Source organism: Anomaloglossus baeobatrachus, chromosome 4, assembly GCF_048569485.1.
Source record: "Anomaloglossus baeobatrachus isolate aAnoBae1 chromosome 4, aAnoBae1.hap1, whole genome shotgun sequence".
NCBI classification, from domain to species: domain Eukaryota; kingdom Metazoa; phylum Chordata; class Amphibia; order Anura; family Aromobatidae; genus Anomaloglossus; species Anomaloglossus baeobatrachus.
Genome location: NC_134356.1, coordinates 417,019,343 through 417,041,373, shown reverse-complemented (window position 1 = coordinate 417,041,373; position 22,031 = coordinate 417,019,343). Strand labels below are relative to the sequence as shown.

Sequence of the window (22,031 nt, the reverse complement as noted above, 5' to 3'; positions counted from 1 at the left end):
GAAGACCCTGGCATTCTGATAGTCACACAATCGCTGCAACAGGCGTTAAGCAGCACCTGTGGTGCTAACCCCACTAGTGCAGAAGTGCACTTATAGATATGCTTGTACTATATACATTGCACTGTTTGGTCGCACGTTGTATATACCCTCCTGGATTGTGCGGAGGAGTTATCAGCATATTCTCTGTGTAAAACAAAGGTGCAGAACCACATGTTTTTCTATGCAGCCGGTACAGCATGTACGGCTATACGGCCGGCAGGTTACATAGACCCCCATTATGTCTAACTCAGCCGGAGTCTCTGCTAATGGCCAGAGGATGAGGACGGTGTCTGCAGTATTTACTGACAGATTTTCTGAGACTATGGCTATGATACTAGAAGCCTAGCAGTCCGGACATGTCTCTCACAACATGGGCACTGTTGAATCATTGATCCATGGCCCCCCTCAGTGTGAACAACTAACAGCTCCGGGAATGTCACACGCATCCCAGAGTCACGGCTCTGCACAGACGTCAGTCCCAGACAGCCTAAGCGGGCTCACTATGAGCGGCCCTCGGTTTCATCAGGGTCCTAGCATGGTTGCCACCATGAGACAGGCTAGCATACCAACGTCCGCCAAGATTGACCACAGGACGTGGAAGATATTCTTATCTCGGTGCTCGGCGCAGGGTGTTTCTCCCTGGCCGGTTGCATCGTCTATGTTTCCTTCCTTCCTGCAATCTAGGTTGGAAAAAGGGTTGTCGCTCAGTTCCCTTTAGGGACAAGTCTCAGCGCTATCTGTATTTTTTCAGAAACGACTTCCTCAGGTACGCACGTTCCTACGGGGAGTTTGTCGTCTCAGCACTCCGTACAAGCGGCCGTTAGAGCCCTGGGATCTGAACAAGGTTCTAATTGCTCTCCAGATGCCGCCTTTCGAGCCTTTGAAAGAGGTCTCCCTTCCCGCTTTTCTCGGGAAGTGGCCTTCTAGTAACGGTCTCGTCTCTTAGGAGAGTTTCCGAGCTAGCAACGCTCTCATACAAATCTCCCTTCCTGGTCCTTCACCAGGACAGGGTAGTTCTGCGTCCGATTCCGGAATTTCTCCCTAAGGTGGTATCCCACTTTCATATCAATCAGGATATCACCTCACCTTCTTTGTGTCCTCGTCCAGTCCATCAATTTCAGAAGGATTTGCATCTGTTGGTTCTGGTGAGAGCACTCAGGTTCTACTTCCCACATGGCGCTCCTGCGCCACCCGGATGCACTCTTTGTCCTTGTCGCTGGTCGGCGTAAACAGTCGCAAGCTTCTGAATCCACCCTGGCTCGGGGGATCGAGGAACCAATTCTTGAAACCTACAGTTCTTCTGGGCTTCTGGTTCTCTCAAGGCTGAAGGCCCATTCTACCAGAGCCGTGGGTGCATCCTGGGCATTACGGCACCAGGCTACGGCTCAGCAGGTGTGTCAGGCACCTACCTGATTGAGTCTGCATACTTTTACCAAGCATTTTCAGGTGCATACCTACGCTTCGGCAGACGCCAGCCTAGGTAGATAAGTCCTTCAGGCGGCGATTGCCCACCTGTAGGAAAGGGCTGTTTGACGGCCCTATCACGAGGTATTCTTTTACCCACCCAGGGACTGCTTTTGGACGTCCCAATTGTCTGGGTCTCCCAATTAGGAGCGAAAAAGAAGAAGGGAATTTTGTTTACTTACCGTAAATTCCTTTTCTTCTAGCTCCAATTGGGAGACCCAGCACCCGCCCTGTTTTCTCGGGGTTTTTCTGTTTTTTCGGGTACACATGTTGTTCATGTGGTATGGTTCAGTTCTCCGATGTTTCCTCGGATTGAATTGGTCTTTAAACCAGTTATTGGCTTTCCTCCTTCTTGCTTTGGCACTAAAACTGGTGAGCCAGTGATCCCACTGGGGGTGTATAGCCAGAAGGGGAGGGGCCTTACACTTTTAAGTGTAATACTTTGTGTGGCCTCCGGAGGCAATAGCTATACACCCAATTGTCTGGGTCTCCCAATTGGAGCTAGAAGAAAAGGAATTTACGGTAAGTAAACAAAATTCCCTTCTTTGTTTTTTGTTAATCAGTCAATGGAGCTTTTTGAGAGTATTTTTATTTATACCATTTTACATTGTGCTGTGCTTTAAATGCTTTGTAGTTCTTGTTTTGTAGAATGTGCACCCTCACAAAAAAAACAATTTTGACGTTTTTCAAAGTTGTTTTTTTTTACAACCTAATGTATGATTTAAACAATGTTGTGTTTTTTTTTTCTATTGTGGTCAGATGTTTATGGGCGGTATGGACGATCACAGGTTATAGACCCCTAACATGGGACTATTAAGACCAGTAAAAGGTATAAAAAAAAAAATAAAATACGCATGTGGTATCGCCGCATTCAGAAAAGTCCGATCTATGAAAATATAAAAATAGTTAACCTGATCGGTAAACACTGTAAATAAAAAAAAAAAAAATAATAAAAATTCAAGAATTTCAAAATTAGGGGATTTTTTGAGTCACTACTATTCCACAAAAAATGCTGTGACAAGTGTTTAAAACATATCTATCCCAAGAATGTATCAATGAAAACATTGTCTCACCCTGCAAAAAGTATGCCATCAGACAGCTCCATTGATCAAGAAGTAAAAAGTTCCTGAATTTGGAAAACGGTGACAATCACCAGAGGTTTTTTTTTTTTTTTTGCAAACTTCAGATTTTTTTTTTTCACCACTAAAATAATAATAAAAAACCTAGACATGTATGGTATTGAAGTAATCATACTGTTGAGGAGTATCTTATTGCGAGGTAATTTTTACTACAAAATGTACACCGTAAAAACAATTACTAAAAAAACATGTCAGAATTTTGTCTTCTCAATTTTTCTCCCAATTTGGAATTTGTTTCAGTTTTCCATTATACTTTGTGATAAAGTGAATAGTATAAATCAAAAGTACAACTAGTCCTACAAAAAACAAGCCCTCACATGTCTGGACAGAAGAATAAAGTTATGGCTCTGAGATTAGGCTGCTTTCACACATCCGGATTTTGCTGAACGGCACAATCCGGCTCAAAAACCTATGAAATGGATGCGGCGAAAAAAACGGATCCATTGCATAAGTTTTTCCATGCGGCACGTCCGTTTTTTGACGGATGCGGCTTGATACTGAGCATGCGCAGTGCAAAAAACCGCATCCGGCGGCCGGATGCTGTTTTTGCCGCAGGACGCCACATCCGCCGTCCAAAAGCTTGCATTGTAAATCGCGCCGGATCCGGCGTAATGTGTTTTTTTTCGCTGCACAAAAAACGTGCCAGGCAACGTTCCATCCGACCGCCGCATGGGCTAAATATGCCGCATCCGGCAAAAACCAGACGCAACGCAAGGCTATGCGGCACAATACGGTGCTAATGCAAGTCTATGCGGAAAAAACTCAACCGGCGGCAAAATAAAACTGTTGCGGTTTTTCTGCAAAGCGCCGTAGTGTGCCGCTCAGCAAAAAACGGATGTGTGAAAGCAGCCTTAAGGGGAGGAAGAAACAGAAAAAATGGAAATGGGCCCCATTGTGAAAGGGGTTAATAGTAGGTCTTATGTCATAAGAGGTTAAAGCTTGAGACGCTTTTGGGTGTCACTTTTTGCTTTTCCCAATAGTTGAGGGTCCCAATGATGGCAAGTACATTTACAGTTTCTCCATACAATATTTGAAATTAGATTTTAAAGGGGTTTTCCCACAATTTGTCCACTGGATTGATAATATCTGAATGCTGTTGGTCTTCATGATCTTTAGATTTTTTTTGCCACGGTTTGAATGGGGCTGATGGAAAAAGCCAAACACTATGCTTGACTGCTGCTCAATATACAGTTTGGGCATGGAGAACTAGTGTGGCTCGGGACCCCATTCTTGTGATCGGTAGAGGCCACAGCGACCGAGCATCTTATCTCAACAGATAAATGTCTGTTGTGGGACAACCCCTTTAAAGTGTTGGGCTACGTTCGCACGCTGCATCTTTGTAGTGACCACAAAGATGCATGTTTTTGGTCCCAAAAAGCACTCCCTCGGCATGCAATTTTTGCCGCGTTTTACTGCGTTTTTTACAGCGTTTTTGCCCAGTGCTTTTTTCATTAAGTCTAATCTATTGACTGGAAGGGCTTAAAAATGCTGGCAAAAAAGCAGAAAGAATTGACATGCTGCATCTCTGTGGTCACTGCAAAGACAGAGCTAAAAAAAAAGCTGCAATGTGTGGACAGAAAAACTAAAATCTCATAGACTTTGCAGGGGAAGAAAATGCATGCAGTTTTAGGAGCAAAACTGCACCCAAAAACGTGGCAAAAAACAGTGTTTGCACAGGGCCTTAAGCTAGTTATTAAATATTTATCTGTGTGGTTTGCTGAGCAGCGACTGACAAATTTGTGTCCAGATGCCCACCATCTCTAAAGGTGTGCTGTCAAGTAGTGGAGCATGGTGGCATGGACAGATCTCTCCATTCACAGTATTTGAAGGTAGATTTTGTTCTGTTGAGTTTGATGAATTGTTCCTTCAGTATTCAGCCCGGCTTACTTCCACTACTTAAAGCGTATTACTTCAGATTTCATCATTATTTCCTCTGCGTTCCTCCTGCAGAGGCACAGAGGACCATGTATTTTTAGCCATCTGCTGTGCTGCCAGGGTTGCCTTAGAGCCCTGGGACTGTCATGTTACCAAGCACACGGAGGCTGAGAGTTGCACTCATGTCTGTTTACCTCCCACCTTCTCCCCTAGGTACGCAAGTATAAGAGTATGATCCTGGAGGACTTGGAGACCGCATTGGCAGAGCATGCACCTGTCCAACAAGACATCAACTCTGATCTGCCCCCTCTGACTATAGATGGTATTCCAGTGTCAGTGGACAAGATGACACAGGTGAGCCGCAGCCTGCCAGCACGCCCAAGGAGCAGCACAGCACATTATACCAGTGCCACATTTTGAAGAACAGTAATAAAAACCAGTCTCAAATTTGGAGAAACTTAGTTAACAGTATTGTTTGCCTAATTATGACCTTATTATTTTTATGGTGCCACAGCTAGACTAGGGCAACTGTAGACCTCCCTAGGAGGCAACTACATGACGGCGACAGGCATCTCAAAGCAACAGCTTCCTATAGTCAAACACGTTCTTTTGTAATGTCTTTATTTTCGTATTTTAATATTGCAAAGGTTCTTCTAGTTTTCCAGGTCATAGTTTCTGCATATGTTTCTGTGTATGCAGCTTCATGTTCTTTGTTTTGTTTTTTTTTTCCTTTTTGTGTCATTTAGTAGAAGCCTCCATTATTACCTATGTGTTCTGGTATTTTACACTTTCATTGGAATCATTGTTTCAAACATGACAAAGACACTACTTTTATCCATAAGTATCAAAACAACAATAAGTTAACAATTTCCTTTTAATGAATTGCATTATCGATGACATCTATGCCCCAAAGTCACAGCTGCCACGCTCCATACACTGAGTTGTGACAGAACCCTCGCCGGTACTGCCCCATGACTGAAAGTGGAACGCTGCCGCGACAAATAGTTGATTTCTTCCCAGCAGCGGGGTTTAATGTGCAGGCGCTGGGCATGTTTCATACCCCATATCTTTAGGTTAATAATGTGTTTTTCGCACGACTGGTTCCCTTTCAGTTCCCTTTCAGTTCCAAAAAGAAAAAATATGGGGCTCTCACCACGTTGAATTAAAAATCCTTAAGTATACTTATGTAATTCATAGATTTAATATCTTCATGGATTTTAATACAATGTGGTGAGTGGCGTATATTCTTTCTAGAATGCATAGCTGAGCTGTTCTTGTATGCTGAGCACCACCAAAGTTCAAAATTCTGGGCATTGGCACTCCAGTTGATGGTGGGGTAGTGCCGATCATATGTGTAATTCTATGAACTGAACTGGTTCCACCATACTTATCGGTATGATTTGTTTACAATTCACATGTCAGATTCCGTTTTAGGCTCCTTTCACACGTGCGCACATAAAACGCATGTGTGTTATATTCAGCTTTCTTCATCCATGTGTGTCGTCCGTGTGCAATCACTGTATGCATGTGTCGCATGTACCAGAAAAAAACGACACTGAAATGAATGGTTTTTATATGTTGAAGATGTGCAAAGATGGATAGAGAGATTAAGAGATAATAGATGAGAAATGGCTAATAGATTGCTGGATAGATTTTACAGCTATTAACCAAATAATTAACAGAAAAACCGGCGTGATATCGCTTCTATTTTTTTCAAAACAAGCAAAGGAAAAGCAGAGGATATCAGGCTGGGAAGGTCCATAGTCAGTGGGCCCTTCCCAGCCTAAAAAGATCAGCCTACTGCTACCCCAGAAGTAGCACATTGCATTACATGCTCAAATTATGGCTCTTCGTCTTAGCTCTTCCAGATTGACTTGGTGCTTTGGGAATCTGGTTAATGGTTTTTGGGGTTGATGTCAGCTGTGAAGTGTCCAAAAACACAGCTGGCATTAAGTCCTGATGTTAATAATGGAAAGGTGACTTATTACATCCATTACTAACCCAGTAATACCCCCAAAATAAAAAATACTTGTAAATAAATAATCCCTTACACTTTCCTTACCCTCCTTCACCATTTTATTAAAAAATAAATAAAATTTCACACAGGTGCGCCATAGTCCAGGGAATCCGACGTAGTCCACAAATGGAAACATACAAACACAGAAAAAGAAAACAAGACCCTTTCCCTCGTTCACCACTCTATTCCCAGAAAAAGAAAAAATCCCCAGTTGTTCCGATACGGTCCAGAGTGAATTGTACAAAGTCTATAGAGCATCGTTCTGACACTCCATAGACTTGGCTAACCGGTACTTCCACGTCACTCTCATTGCCTCTGAGTGGTGAAATCAGTAATGGTAGCTCTCATTAGAGCACCAAGTCACACACAGTGTAGTGTCCCCTGGAACGTCTGCAAAGCACAAACGTTATTGATGACACCACTCTTCAGAGGCGCCAGGTCTTGTGCAGCGTGAACCAGAAACGCCTGTTAGCAAAGTCTTTGGAGTGTCAGAACGATGCTCCATAAACTGTTTGTCGGAATTACTCTGAACTACGTCTGACCTGTTGGAGATTTTTTTCTTTTTTTGGGAATAAAGTGGTGAACTAGGAAAAGTGTCATTTTTTTTATTTTTCTGTTTTTAGGTTTCAGTTTCCTTGCAGGCTTCCATTTGTGGACTACATCGTATTCCCTGGACTACGGTTGACCTGTGTGGATTTTATTTTTCTTTTAATAAAGTGCGGAAAGAGGGGAGAGAAAGTGTCGGAGTGTTTTTATGTTCAGTAAAGGATTTTTTTTTTTTGTTACTTCTAGGTTAGTGATAGGGGTGTCTGATGGACAGCTCTCCATTACTGCCACCAGGGCTTGATGCCAGCTGTGTTTTTGTTGAGTTCATAACTGACATCCCATTTGCCAAAGCACCAGGGCAATCTGGAAGAGCCAAGGCGAAGTGCCAGAATTGGCATATATAATGTCATGCGCCACTTCTGAGCAGCTTCACGCTGGTATTTTTAGACTGGGAAGGGGCCAATAACCAGGAACCTTCCCAGCCTGTCTGCTTTACCTTTGCTGGTTATCAAAAATGGGGGGAGCCCACATCATTTTTTTTCCTTTTTAATTATTTGTTTAATAGGCTATATAGATTTTACAACTATTTATTATCTCTTGCTCTATTCAGTGTCTATCTGTTGAATGCATTTCATTCTGGAAGGTGTTCAAATTGTCCCTCCAGTGAGGAAGGAGACAAACTCTAGCGCCACCTATTGGAAGTAGCAATCCTAAAATTCAAAAGTGGCTTTTTAAACAAGCCTTTTCATAAGACTTAGGATTTATTGCCAGATCAGAATCCCAATTTGCAGACACGGTGTTTCGGGGTGATTGCCCCTCGTCAGTGCAAAGTGTGGGTATCTGATCTGGCTTATGGGAAGCTATGTGGGGACCACGACGAAGACTAGTTTCCTTATTGAGACATGACAAACCAGTCTGGCTGTCAGTAAGGGGACTTATAGCTGCAATGCCCCTCTGGGAATTATTCAAATTGTCCCCCCCCCCAGTGAGGAAGGAGATGAACTCTAGCGCCACCTATTGGAAGTAGCAATCCTAAAAGTCAAGTGTCTTTTTTTAAACAAGCCTTTTCATAAGACTTAGGATTTATTGCCAGATCAGAACCCCAATTTGCAGACAGTGTTTCGGGGTGTCACACTGATGTCTCATGGATGTAATCCATGTGCCATACATGTTTTTTCCACAGGCCCATAGACTTCTATTGGCTTTTATCATTGCTGACATTAAAAAAAGGAAATGTCTCCTTGTGGATCACACACACGTGTAGTTCACATGGACACGTGGTCTCTGAAAACACAGGTGTGAAAATCATCATAGATTTTAATTAATATGCTTGGGGATGTGTCACAAGTGAATGTGAAAATGGACACCACACGTACTGGAAAATCTGAATTGTGAAGGGGGCTTTAAAGGGTGATCATTCCTGGTGATACTTGCCACGTTTCATGTGCAATATGTAGGTTTTGAGCGCCTGTTCTATTCATTAGGCTGAAGTCACATTCACTTAAAACGGCTGGTGGCTCTCCTGACAGTAGCGTGCAGCTGCATAGAAATACATGAAGCTCGCATGCTCCTGTCAGGAGAACAGGTGGCCAGTTCAGGCAACGAGATGCGATTCTTGCAGGAGTCACATGCAAGTATAACTCCAGCCTCAGAATGATACAGCTGCATAATACCTTGCAAACGTGACCTGTCAGGTTATGAGTAGATGTAACGTCCCTGGCCACACTCCTCTCCCATTAAGGAAGCAAGTGAAGTTGAAATACCTTTTTAAAGAGCATTATTTTAACTATGTTGTGCAGGACTAACCTATTGATGGCCTATGCATTGGATAGCTCATCAATATCCGATCGTGGCGTCCCAATTTGTTCTAGCAGCAGCCAGATGTAAGCAATGTATGCAGTCCAAGTAGCACAGTTCATACTCTTCAGAAGCCGTTTCTTGGTTCTCCACATAAGCTCCTATACAATTGAAATTACTGATCCCTGGAGTCTGCTGATCCTGAGAATGGAGTGGAGGGAAGCCTGCAATTCTCTACTCCGTACATTGTTGAAGGGTCTGCTAGAAACAACCGAGCTCTCTGTTCCATCTCTGACCTCCTGCAATCATGGAGTGATCCCTTATCCTATAGAATCCCTGTAAGATCTAGAGGATTTGGAAATGCTCCTATTTTTTTTTTTTTTTTCTTTCTCATAGGTGAAAGCTAGTTTTGTCTTCATAACGTATAAAAATTAACACTTGTCACACCACACCATATAATAAAAGCGTTTTCATACCCCTGTATTGTTTAGAGTTGATCATGGAGTAATTGTGGCATTAATTGGGGTTAGTAGTAGTTGCATTCACCCAGTTAATCCAGAATGAAATTAGGTGAGACGGTGCATCATTTCCTACGGGATTGTTCAGAAACTTTGGAAGTACCAATAGCCTTTCATTAGGAGAAGTGATTAAGTGGGACAAGGGGAAGGGAGCTCAGGTGTGCTGCTCACTAGCCCATTTGTGGGCTTCAAGTGACATAACCTTAATTGCTGTATTTTCCATGGGAGTCTTAAGGGAGACAGCTGTGCTGGTGTTATGGGCCTGTAAATCCAGCTTTCCCATACAGTTAGAAGATTGATTCTTACACACAAATACTATGCATGAAAATATACCAAGAAGTTGCTTTGTATTTTTGGGAGTGCTGAAAATGAAAAAAATAGTATTCTGTATTGCAGTTATTTAGCGCTCCAGATCCTCATGATTTATTTGTATCTAATTTTTTTATTTATTTAATCTACTTGTACTATTGAATCTATGTAACCTATTATGACTTTCGTCTCAGGTTATAAAATAGTTTTTTGGATAAAGCCATATTCAAAACGTATTTCTGAAATCAAACTGTTACTATGGGTAGCGCCAGCCGCAAGTATCCCAAACGCCACCCAGTGACGTGACCAATTTCCACATGTTGTGGTTTTTTTTTTTTTTTTTTTTTTTTTTTTAAACAATCTTGTGGCCATTGGCCTGACCTGGGTGGATGAATCTCCATCCACATCTCAATAGCACTACTGCATCATCTTGGTCTTAAATTGTAGGATAGGATGAATTTCTGTGTCTCCCAGACAGAGCCTTTATGTGGGTGCATTGCTTTGTCTACTTCTTGAATCTGATCCCAGTGATTACAAAAATGGTTATGAACAGTCTACAGTGGTATTTTTGCTATAAAAATACTGGAACGCTGTTGGCGCTTGTTACAGGTGAGGTTTTGTTTACCAGTATTAGGCCTAAGGCTATGTTCACACAGGGCTTTTTTGATCAGGTTTTGGTCAGGAAAAAACTTGTCTTGTGGCAGGAAATCTCCTTTGAATCATCTGCGTTTTTGATGCGTTTTCCATGTGTTTTTTTTTAGTGGCGTTTTTGCTGCAGATTTGTTGGTTGTTTGTTTTTTTTTCTACAAAATGGGTTGTGTCAATGAAAAAATGCAGCAAATCTGCAGCAAAGAATTGGTATTTGACAAGTCAGGAAATAAACCTGATGTGTTTGTGTGTGCGTGCTTCAGATTTCAGAAATCTCATAGACTTTGCTGGGACTGTAAAAAGCAGCGTTTTACTAGCATGGATTTGCATAATACCAAGGCAAATCTGCAGCTAAAAAAAAGCAGCAAAAACTTACCAAAAAAGCCCTGTGTGAACATGGCCTAATTCTGCTTTTGTCATACTGACATGCAAATGGATAACACATGAATCCATTAGTTTTTGGGGGGGTTTTTTTCTCCTCATCGGCAAATAAGTCAGACAAGATATATGTTGACAAAAATTGGCCATTCTAGTAGCCATCAGACGGCACAACAGATGCCATCCTTGTTGCAGCCGCACTGTCCTTTTGATACATGGATTTGTGAATTATGCCTTAAGGTTCAAAAATGGTCCTAAGATATAGAACATAGAAAGTGTTCACATGATGTGAACAAAGCCAAAACCTCCAGTGGTACACTATAAACAATGTGATCAGCTTCTGCATGCTCCTTGTATTAGTTACCTTGGGACAGTTTTTATGTTAATGGGCTGTAGCACATCCCTTGATCTCATGCGTAGTATACCTATATCTCCAGATCATATGCTGCTAATATGGCAATAGCTTGCTATAATGAAGTATTTTAGCACCAAATTTAATTTATTTATTCTCAAAAACGACATGTGTATACAGCGAACGCTGTGTTGTGCCTCGTTTTCATGTGTGGGTGCAGATGTAGCTACCTGCTGGGCACGTAACGCGTCTGCCCTCTGCTTAATTAGAAAGATTTTTCTTTCTATTTTTTTTTTCTACAGATGAGCTTGTTTTAGTTTGATTGCTTCTCCTGTTGATCATGTCTCTAGAGGTTGTACCTAACAAGTAGGTTATACTTCTCAACTTAGACAGGGCTAGTAATTATGTCTGCACTCATTCTCGGGTATCAGTAGTAAGGTGTTTATTGATATTAGTGTTTGACCTGAAAGAAGGAACACAATTGATTTAATTATGGCTAGAATTTAGTTCAAATTTATTTCTGGATTTAATTATTCAATAAACTGGATCTTTCATAATTTACTTGTTGAAAAAAATGTAGTAATCTATATTCACAAAGTTTTATTAATATGCCATAGCGGTTCATTATTTTCCTTCTTCAAAAACGTGACTATCAACTTACTTTTCACCCCATGTAACAGAAGGATGTATTTGAACCACTACACCTTGCATGACTTAAGGGCTTAACCCCAGTTGATAGTACAGACAGGCTGGTGTACCTGTGTAAACCATAAAGTCTCCCATGATTTGCATGGGGACTGTGGCCTTTTTGCTGTGCTAATTAGCAAAGGTCCCAAAAGGGCAAACCTCTTGTAATCAAATACAGTGGAACCTTGGTTAACGAGAACAATCCGTTCTGGGAGTGTGCTTGTAAACCAAGTTACTCGCTAGCAAAGCAAAATTTCCCATAGGAAATCATTGCAATGCAGACAATTTGTTCCACAACTTGTTAAATGTCCCATCCTGGTCCCCTATTGTGCCATTCCACACACGTACAAACACACACACACACACACATATTATGCTCACCTTACCTTCCGTTCCATCCCCGGCCTCCTGGTTCTTGCATTTCACTGGTACAGGATATGTATCGGGTAACCATCGCGACCGATGGCGGAACTTCCGCTGGCAGAGCGCTGACGTCAAAGGCAGGAGCCGCTTGCCTCTGATTGGCCAGCGTGCTGCCTTTCATAAGCTGCTGACAGCGGATGTTCCTCCCTCATCGCGATGGTTACCGATACACATCTTGTACCAGCGAACTACAAGATCCTTGAGGCCGGCGATGGAACGGAAGGTAAGGTGAGCATAATATGTGCGTGTTTTTGTGGACTGCAAGAGCGGGTTAGAGCACGGTGAATGTACGGAACCGGAAGTGTGCGCGGTGAGTATTTGCTCGAACGGCAAAGCTTGCTCGTAAACTGAGTTACAAATTTACAGCAAGCTTTGCTCATGTAGCGAAATACTCGCTAACTGGGTTACTCGTTAAGTGAGGTTCCACTGCATTGATGGCTAAACTAAAGGACAGGTAAAGTAGTGGAGAACCCCATTAACAACTGCAACAACAATATGTTGTCACTATCTAAATAAAGTTATAATTATATTACTCTGTGAAAGATACTGTCATTCACACTCGTACTGATGTAATCTGTTGCTCGCTGACACACAAAAAACACCTCAACTCTGTTCTAATCCATATAGAAATAAAGCATAAGTGCTCTGCGTGTGTTAAAGCACTTGTCAGGTCTATGGTTCTCTTCTTTGTCCAGCCCTACCTTCCCCTCTGTAGTCAAGCCAGTGAGCTGTCTGTAAGTGTGCATTCACATGGCCATATATGTCGTTCGAGGATAGTCTTTCAATGCTCGGACTGGCTGCTGGCTCTCCTGACCCGAGATTGATGGCTTTATAGAAATATACACTGACACACTCAGGTCCGGAGAGCCTCTGGCCAGTCCAAGCATTGCGATGCGATCTACGATCGAGTTATACGGTTGCCTGATTGCAGCCTAAAGGTTGGGCTGCCTGGGGAATGGAGCCAGGGAAGTGCTTTGAAATTCCCAGAGCACTTGAGCCTCATTTACATTGGGGGCATCGGTCAAGTAAGGATGTGCTCCATTGGTAGGCAGGAATATATCCTGATAGGGTAAAAGTAAGGAAAGGTTAACCTATTCCTCTTTCTCCTTTTTCAGTATTGACTGTTTTGAGACATTTTTTTGATTAGGAAGGTCACCTACACTCCATCTCTTAAGTGCCTCAACCAATTTGATAAAGAAACTGATATCCTGGTAACTTTCACCTTGTGAAGAATAATTTTGTTTTTGTTTTTTTTTTAATGTATATTAATAAGTACATTTTATTAACAGTTAATAGGTATATTCTGACACAACCCTCATTTACATGCCCATATGGCTTTGGGAAGGAGATTGCACTGACAGATTCCGATATCTTCATTTATAGCCATCGAATCTTCTTTTCCATAATACATGAGATTCAAATGCAAAAGATGATTTCCATCCTTCGTAGCATATAATGTATGAAATCCTAAGGATATGAGCACACAGAGTATTTGGTTGCAGAAATTTCTGCGTCTCTTGGCAGGAAAAACGCTTTTTTTTTTTTTTTTTTTTTTGCATGTGTTTTTCAATTGAATTCAATGGGTGAAAAATGAAGGCAAAAACACAGAACTGACATGCTGCAGAGTATTTTCTATACCAAATCTGTAAGAGAAAATACTGTGTGACAGAATTCTCATTGACTTTGCTGGCATCAGGATTTGCTTTCAATTTTGTGATAAAGCCGCAGTCAATAACGAAACTAAAAGCCTTAGTGTCAGTGTGTAATTTTTTATTTTTATTATTACAAATGTGTTTTTTCATTAACTTTTTTTTTGCTATATATAGGCTCAACTACGTGCATTCATCCCAGAAATGCTAAAATATTCCACAGGAAGAGGGAAGCCAGGCTGGGGCAAGGAAAGTTGTAAGCCTATCTGGTGGCCGGATGACATACCATGGGCTAATGTGCGCAGCGATGTCCGCACTGAGGAACAAAAACAGAGGGTAAGTTCCACTGTCACTGGGATCAGCCGAAAAGAATGACATTTTAACTGTATCCAGCATTGTCCCTTTTAGGGGTCCTAGAAAAAAAAAATAAAGTGCTTAGCTGCTTACCTGCATTAAACCTCATGAATATATTTCCTTGTATCTTTTTCTCTCCTCCTCAAAACACCCCCTCCCTCCCAGTTATGGTGGGCCTTTTTTATATTGATATGCATAGAAATCATGATCATTTTAGTTGCATTTGGACACACTATTACTCATGGGATGTAATTACTAACTCAATACTATAACTTGAATCCTGTCTTTTTGCCAGCACAATTGCAGTCTTAAAGGAGTACTCTGGGGTGCTAAAAAAAAAATTTTTCTTCTGTCCCTGCCCTCATAATCTATAAATATGTGGTGCCTAGTTCAATTCCTGTACTTGTAATTAGGTGTGCCTCTAGAGCTGCTATTTTGTGCTCCCCCTTCCCTCTGGGACTTTGCATCACACATCGGGAGCGTGGCCTTCGCCCTGCGGTTGGTATAAGTCAGCCCCCTAGCTGCTTCTATTCTGTCCAAGAAGAGGGGACGTGTACACACCTCCTTGCTCACGGACAGAGCAGAAGGAAATATTCTGCAGATATATACTTGTGTTCTGTATGAGGGCAGAAGGTGTGGTGGGGGAATTTTCACACCCCCTGTTCTTGGAGAGAATCAAAGCAGCCATTGTCAGGGGCTGGTTTGTACCAGTATTATAGAGAAGGCCATGCCCTGCCACACCTCGTGCTCTTGGACAGATGAGGAGCAGCTATTATCAGGGCTCTGGCTCTTACCAGCAGTAGGTTGTAGGCCCCGCAACCTGATGTGTGATGTGATGTCCCAGAGGGGAGGGGGAACAGCAAAGAGCAGCTCCAGCGTCACACTGAATTACAAGTACAGGAACAGCATTGTGCATCTCCTCCTCCTTATATTTTAAGAGCAGGGACAGGAGAAACCTTTATCTCACCAGAGTTCCCCTTTAAGTCTTTGAGTAATTCTACTTTGTTTCCTTAGGCCTCTTTCACACGTTCGGCACACTCCAAGAATTAGGAAAAAACGTGATGCTTCAATATTTTACTAATTCTTGGAGTGTGCCGGAGCTTTGTTCTATAATTCAGTTCTCTATTTTCTCTGAGCACCTGCTAATAGAGTAAGCCAGGTTTACCTTATTCTTTCAAACGTTCGTGAAAAACCACGCACTTTTTTCACGGACGTGTCAGAGGTGCGTTTTGCCCTCCGTGAGCCGTCTTTATGGCCTACTGTGTTCTCCGTGTGTTATCCGTGATAAAACACGAAGAACGGGAATTTTCTGCTCACCTGTACCTGGCGTCGCTGTCCGTGGTGCTGATCTTCGGTCTCCGGTCCTGCAGACTCCCCGCTGCTGCTGCTTCCGGCCGCAGTGAAGTGAATATTCAATGAGCATAATGAGCGGCGGTCGGAAGCAAGTGACAGCAGTGGCAGAGACAGGAGGGCTGGAGAAGGTGAGTAAAGATTTTTTTTTTTTCCTTTTTTCCTCAAACACGTGTGTTTTCTCCGGCGCATGTCACACAGAACACCTCCGTGTGGTCTGTTTGCGTTTCGTGTGACACCCGTGATGCCAGAGAAAAACTGACATGTTGACGTGTGGAGCACAAAGACAAGTATGCTCCACACATACACACGGTCCATGTCAGAACACGCACGTGAGCGCAGACTCATTGATTTTAATGGGTCTACGTGTGCCCGTGTCTCCGGTACGTGAGGAAAAGGACCAAACACGTACCCGAGACAAGGACGTGTGAAAAAAGCCTTACATGTAGCATGAACAGAAAGCTGACACTATTTACAGTAGTCTATATCCTGTAACCAGCGGCTATAATAATATTTAGAAATTATATGCTTTCTAATCCTAAAGTGAAGTGAAACTTTATATTGATAACCTGGGCACATATGCATATCTGTCTGCGCCTGTTTTTGACCCAGTTGCTTGCAGCATTTTTCTTTTTCGCTCCTAATTGGGAGACCCAGACAATTGGGTGTATAGCTACTGCCTCCGGAGGCCGCACAAAGTACTACACTTAAAAGTGTAAGGCCCCTCCCCTTCTGGCTATACACCCTCCCGTAGGAGTACGGATTCCTCAGTTTTAGCTTTGTGCGAAGGAGGTCACACACGCACGCATAGCTCCATTGTTTTTAGTCAGCAGCAGCTGCTGACTATGTCGGATGGAAGAAAAGAGGGCCCATACAGGGCCCCCAGCATGCTCCCTTCTCACCCCACTGTATGTCGGAGGTGTTTGTAAGGTTGAGGTACCCATTGCGGGTACGGAGGCTGGAGCCCACATGCTGATTCCTTCCCCATCCCTTTTTACAGGGCTCTGGGTGAAGTGGGATTTACTGGTCTCCAGGCACTGAGACCGTGCTCCATCTACAGCCCCTGGAGAAGATGCTGGATTGGAGCGGAGTACATCAGGGACATGGCCCTGCTTCCTCAAGGTACTCTGTGTCCCCGTGCATTTCGCGCTCACACCGCAGCATGCTGGGTGTTGTAGTGCGCCGGGGACATCAGCGCTGCGGCGCTTGTGCCATGGCCTCATTTCAGCTTCGCTGAAGCGGGCACACTTTTGGGGAACGGTCGCGCCGGCCGCTGGGACTGCGGCGCGGCTGGCACTTGTGGTGCGCCGGGGACTTCAGCGCGGGCCGCGCTTTTACGGCGGCCGCGCTGATAACTCGAGTCCCCGGCTTTTGCGGCCTGGTTCCGTTCGTTCCCGCCCCCAGACCTGCCAGTCAGGAGAGGGGCGGGACGCTGGTCAGTGCATCAGCGCTGAGGGCTGGAGTCGTTTTTACATACTCCAGCCCTCACAATAGGCACAGAGGGGACACTGTTTCCCGCACTTTTGTTTGGGAACTCCCACGGGCCGCCCCTCTCCACAGACGCCGGCAGCCATTCCTGCTGACACGCTGAGCTGCAGAGGGGAGCCGGGGAGACCCAGACAAGGAATTCTGCGCCTCTTACCCGCTATTCAGCGGGCGGTAAGCAGCCCTCCGGGCTCACCCCCTCTTGTGCCAGTAGTAATCTTAGTATTTTGTTCCTGCAAATACTTTGTACTGCATAGCGCTGGTCGCCTTTTGGCTATAGACTCTCTCACATTGCAGAGAGCCAACAGCATGTCGTCCACAAAACGCAAGGGTGCCAAGGCACAGACATTATATGCTTCCTGTACCGCATGTGGGACTTTTCTACCGGCAGGCTCCAATGACCCCCATTGTGTGCAGTGCTCGGCCCCTGTGGCACTTGCACAGCCGGGACCTCCGCTGGACGTGACCCAGGGTGTACCACCTGTGAATGCTGTCCAAGTGACAGGAACTGAGTTTACAGCTTTTGCTGACAGAATGTCTCTCACTATGTCACAAATTCTTGACACATTGCGGGCTAGGCCTGTACTTCAGGCCACGGACACTGTGCAATCATTGCCCCCTGGTCCCCCTCAGCTGAATTACTTCCAAGCTCCGGGACGGGCACATACACCTCAGGGTGAAGACTCTGACTCGGACGATGGTCCCAGGCAACCTAAGCGGGCTCGCTATGAGAGGCCTTCACATTCATCTCAATGGTCAGGATCCCAGCGAGATGAATCTATGGGTGATGAGGCGGACGTAACTGATCAGGATTCTGATCCTGGGACCGCTCTCAATCTAGATACACCAGATGGTGACGCCATAGTTAATGATCTTATAGCATCCATCAATAAGATGTTAAATATTTCTCCACCAGCTCCTCTTGTAGAGGAGTCAGCTTCGCAGCACGAGAGAATCCATTTCAGATATCCCAAGCGTACATTAAGCACTTTTCTGGACCACGCTGACTTTAGAGACGCAATCCAGAAACCCCACGCTTATCCGGAAAGGCGTTTTTCTAAACGGCTTAAAGATACACGCTATCCTTTTCCCCCTGAGGTGGTCAAGGGTTGGACCCAGTGTCCAAAAGTGGATCCTCCAATTTCCAGGCTTGCAGCTAGATCCTTGGTTGCAGTTGAAGATGGAGCGGCACTTAAAGATGCCACTGACAGGCAGATGGAGCTCTGGCTGAAATCCATCTATGAAGCTATTGGAGCGTCGTTAGCGCCATCTTTTGCTGCCGTATGGGCACTCCAAGCTATCTCAGCCGGGCTTGTGCAAGTCGACTCAGTCACACGTGCATTTGCCCCGCAGGTAGCACCATTGACCTCGCAAATGGCGGCATTCGCGTCGTACGCGATTAATGCTGTTCTTGACGCTACAAGCCGTACGGCAGTGGCGTCAGCCAACTCCGTTGTTTTGCGTAGGGCCCTGTGGTTGAGACATTGGAAGGCAGATTCTCATTCCAAGAAGTGCTTAACCAATTTGCCTTTTTCTCGTGACCGATTGTTTGGAGAGCGTTTGGATGAAATCATCAAACACTCCAAGGGTAAGGACTCATCCTTACCGCAACACAGACAAAACAAACCCCAACAGAGGAGGGGTCAGTCTGGTTATCGGTCCTTTCGAGGACCGGGCAGGTCCCAATTTTCCTCGTCAAAAAAGACTCAAAAAGATCAGAGACGCTCAGATTCTTGGAGGTCTCAGTCACGCCCAAAAAAGACAGCCGGAGGAACCGTTGCCAAGACGGCGTCCTCATGACTTGCAGTCTCCGATTCCCACACCCTCGGTCGGTGGGAGGCTTTCCCACTTTGGCGACATTTGGCTGTCACGCGTCAAAGACCGTTGGGTGAGGGATATTCTGTCTCACGGGTACAGGATAGAGTTCAGTTCTCGTCCGCCAACTCGTTTCTTCAGAACTTCTCCACCACCAGACCGAGCCGATGCTCTGTTGCAGGCGGTGGCCGCTCTAAAGGCGGAAGGAGTGGTGACCTCCGTCCCTCTTCAGGAACAAGGTCACGGTTTTTACTCCAATCTGTTTGTGGTCCCAAAAAAGGACGGATCGTATCGACCCGTCCTGGATCTAAAGTTGCTCAACAGACACGTAAAAATCAGGAAGTTCCGGATGGAATCCCTACGCTCCGTCATAGCCTCAATGTCTCAAGGAGATTTTCTAGCATCAATAGACATCAAAGATGCGTATCTCCACGTGCCGATTGCGCCAGAGCATCAGCGTTTCCTACGCTTCGTCATACACGACGAACACCTGCAGTTCGTAGCGTTACCTTTCGGTCTGGCAACAGCCCCCCGGGTCTTCACCAAGGTCATGGCAGCAGTAGTAGCTGTCCTGCACTCGCAAGGTCACTCGGTCATCCCGTATCTAGACGACCTGCTTATAAAGGCACCCTCTCAAGAGGCATGCCAACACAGTCTGAAAGTGGCACTAGACACTCTCCAGAGTTTCGGGTGGATTATCAACTTTCCAAAGTCTCATCTAACCCCGACCCAATCACTGACTTATCTTGGCATGGAGTTTCATACTCTCTCAGCGATAGTGAAGCTTCCACTGGACAAGCAGTGTTCGCTGCGGACAGGAGTGCAATCTCTCCTTCAGAGCCAGTCACACTCACTGAGGCGCCTCATGCATTTCCTAGGAAAGATGGTAGCAGCAATGGAGGCGGTCCCGTTCGCGCAGTTTCATCTGCGCCCTCTACAATGGGATATTCTACGCCAATGGGATGGGAAGTCGACGTCCCTCGACAGGACTGTCTCCCTCTCTCAGACTGCCAAGGACTCTCTGCGTTGGTGGCTTCTCCCCACCTCATTGTCACAGGGAAAGTCGTTCCTACCCCCATCCTGGGCAGTGGTCACGACGGATGCGAGCCTATCAGGGTGGGGAGCGGTGTTTCTCCACCACAGGGCTCAGGGGACGTGGACTCAGGAAGAGTCCACCCTGCAGATCAATGTTCTGGAAATCAGAGCAATCTATCTTGCTCTGCGAGCCTTCCAACAATGGCTGGAAGGCAAGCAGATTCGGATTCAGTCGGACAATTCCACGGCGGTGGCGTACATCAACCACCAAGGGGGAACACGCAGTCGCCAAGCCTTTCAAGAAGTCCGGCGGATTTTGACGTGGGTGGAAAGCAAAGCGTCCACCATATCCGCAGTTCACATCCCAGGCGTGGAAAACTGGGAAGCAGACTTTCTCAGTCGCCAGGGCATGGACGCAGGGGAATGGTCCCTTCACCCGGACGTGTTTCAGCAGATCTGTTGCCGCTGGGGGACGCCGGACGTCGATCTGATGGCGTCACGGCACAACAACAAGGTCCCAGTTTTCATGGCACGGTCTCACGATCACCGAGCGCTGGCGGCAGACGCCTTGGTTCAGGATTGGTCGCAATTCCGACTACCCTATGTGTTCCCACCTCTAGCATTGTTGCCCAGAGTTCTCCGGAAAATCAGGTCCGACTGCCATCGAGCCATTCTCGTCGCTCCAGACTGGCCAAGAAGGTCGTGGTACCCGGATCTGTGGCATCTCACGGTAGGCCAACCATGGGCACTACCAGACCGTCCAGATTTGCTGTCTCAAGGGCCGTTTTTCCATCTGAATTCTGCGGCCCTGAACCTGACTGTGTGGCCATTGAGTCCTGGATCCTAGCGGCCTCAGGTTTATCTCATGAAGTAGTTGCCACAATGAGACAGGCTAGAAAACCATCCTCAGCTAAGATCTATCACAGGACGTGGAAGATATTCTTAGCTTGGTGCTCGGCTCAGAGGGTTTCTCCCTGGCCATTTGCATTGCCAATTTTTCTTTCCTTCCTGCAGTCTGGGTTGGAAAAAGGTTTGTCGCTTGGCTCTCTTAAGGGTCAAGTCTCCGCGCTATCCGTATTCTTTCAGAAGCGCTTGGCACGGCTTTCTAAAGTACGCACGTTTCTCCAAGGAGTTTGTCATATCGTTCCTCCTTACAGACGGCTATTGGAACCCTGGGATCTAAACAAGGTTCTCATTGCTCTCCAGAAGCCGCCTTTCGAGCCTTTGAAAGAGGTTTCCCTTTCTCGGCTTTCACAAAAAGTGGTTTTTCTTGTGGCGGTCACGTCTCTTCGTAGAGTGTCCGAGCTAGCGGCGTTATCTTGCAAATCTCCCTTCCTGGTGTTTCACCAAGACAAGGTAGTACTGCGTCCAATTCCAGAGTTTTCTCCCAAGGTGGTTTCTTCCTTTCATCTCAATCAGGATATCACTTTGCCATCTTTGTGTCCGCATCCAGTTCACCAATTTGAAAAAGGTTTACATCTGTTGGACCTGGTGAGAGCACTCAGGATTTACATTTCTCGCACGGCGCCTATGCGCCGTTCTGATGCGCTCTTTGTCCTAGTCGCTGGTCAGCATAAGGGATCGCAAGCTTCCAAATCCACCCTGGCGCGGTGGATCAAGGAACCAATTCTTCACACATACCGTTCTGCTGGGCTTCCGATTCCATCTGGACTGAAGGCCCATTCTACCAGAGCCGTGGGTGCGTCCTGGGCATTGCGGCATCAGGCTACGGCTCAGCAGGTGTGCCAGGCGGCTACCTGGTCGAGTCTGCACACGTTTACCAAACACTATCAAGTGCATACCTACGCTTCGGCAGATGCCAGCCTAGGTAGACAGGTCCTTCAGGCGGCGGTGGCCCACCTGTAGGAAAGGGCTGCCTGACAGCCCGATCACGAGGTATCTTTTTACCCACCCAGGGACTGCTTTTGGACGTCCCAATTGTCTGGGTCTCCCAATTAGGAGCGAAAAAGAAGGGAATTTTGTTTACTTACCGTAAATTCCTTTTCTTCTAGCTCCAATTGGGAGACCCAGCACCCGCCCTATTGTTCTTAGGGTTTCGTTTTTCGGGTGCAAATGTTGTTCATGTTGTTTCTTAAGTTCTCCGATCTTGTTATCGGATTGAATTTGTTTTTTGAAACTGTTATTGGCTTT

General features: G+C 45.3%; 1 protein-coding gene across 3 annotated transcripts in view; it reads left to right on the top strand.

Annotated features, from left to right (window-relative positions):
• Positions 1-22,031, top strand: part of NRF1 (nuclear respiratory factor 1) — a 109,570-nt gene that overhangs the window by 47,930 nt on the left and 39,609 nt on the right. For all 3 annotated transcript variants that reach the window (XM_075345359.1, XM_075345357.1, XM_075345360.1), the window contains exons 5-6: positions 4,731-4,871; positions 14,019-14,177. In XM_075345359.1, coding sequence (XP_075201474.1) covers positions 4,731-4,871; positions 14,019-14,177 — 300 coding nt within the window. The remainder of the gene's footprint in view (positions 1-4,730; positions 4,872-14,018; positions 14,178-22,031) is intronic.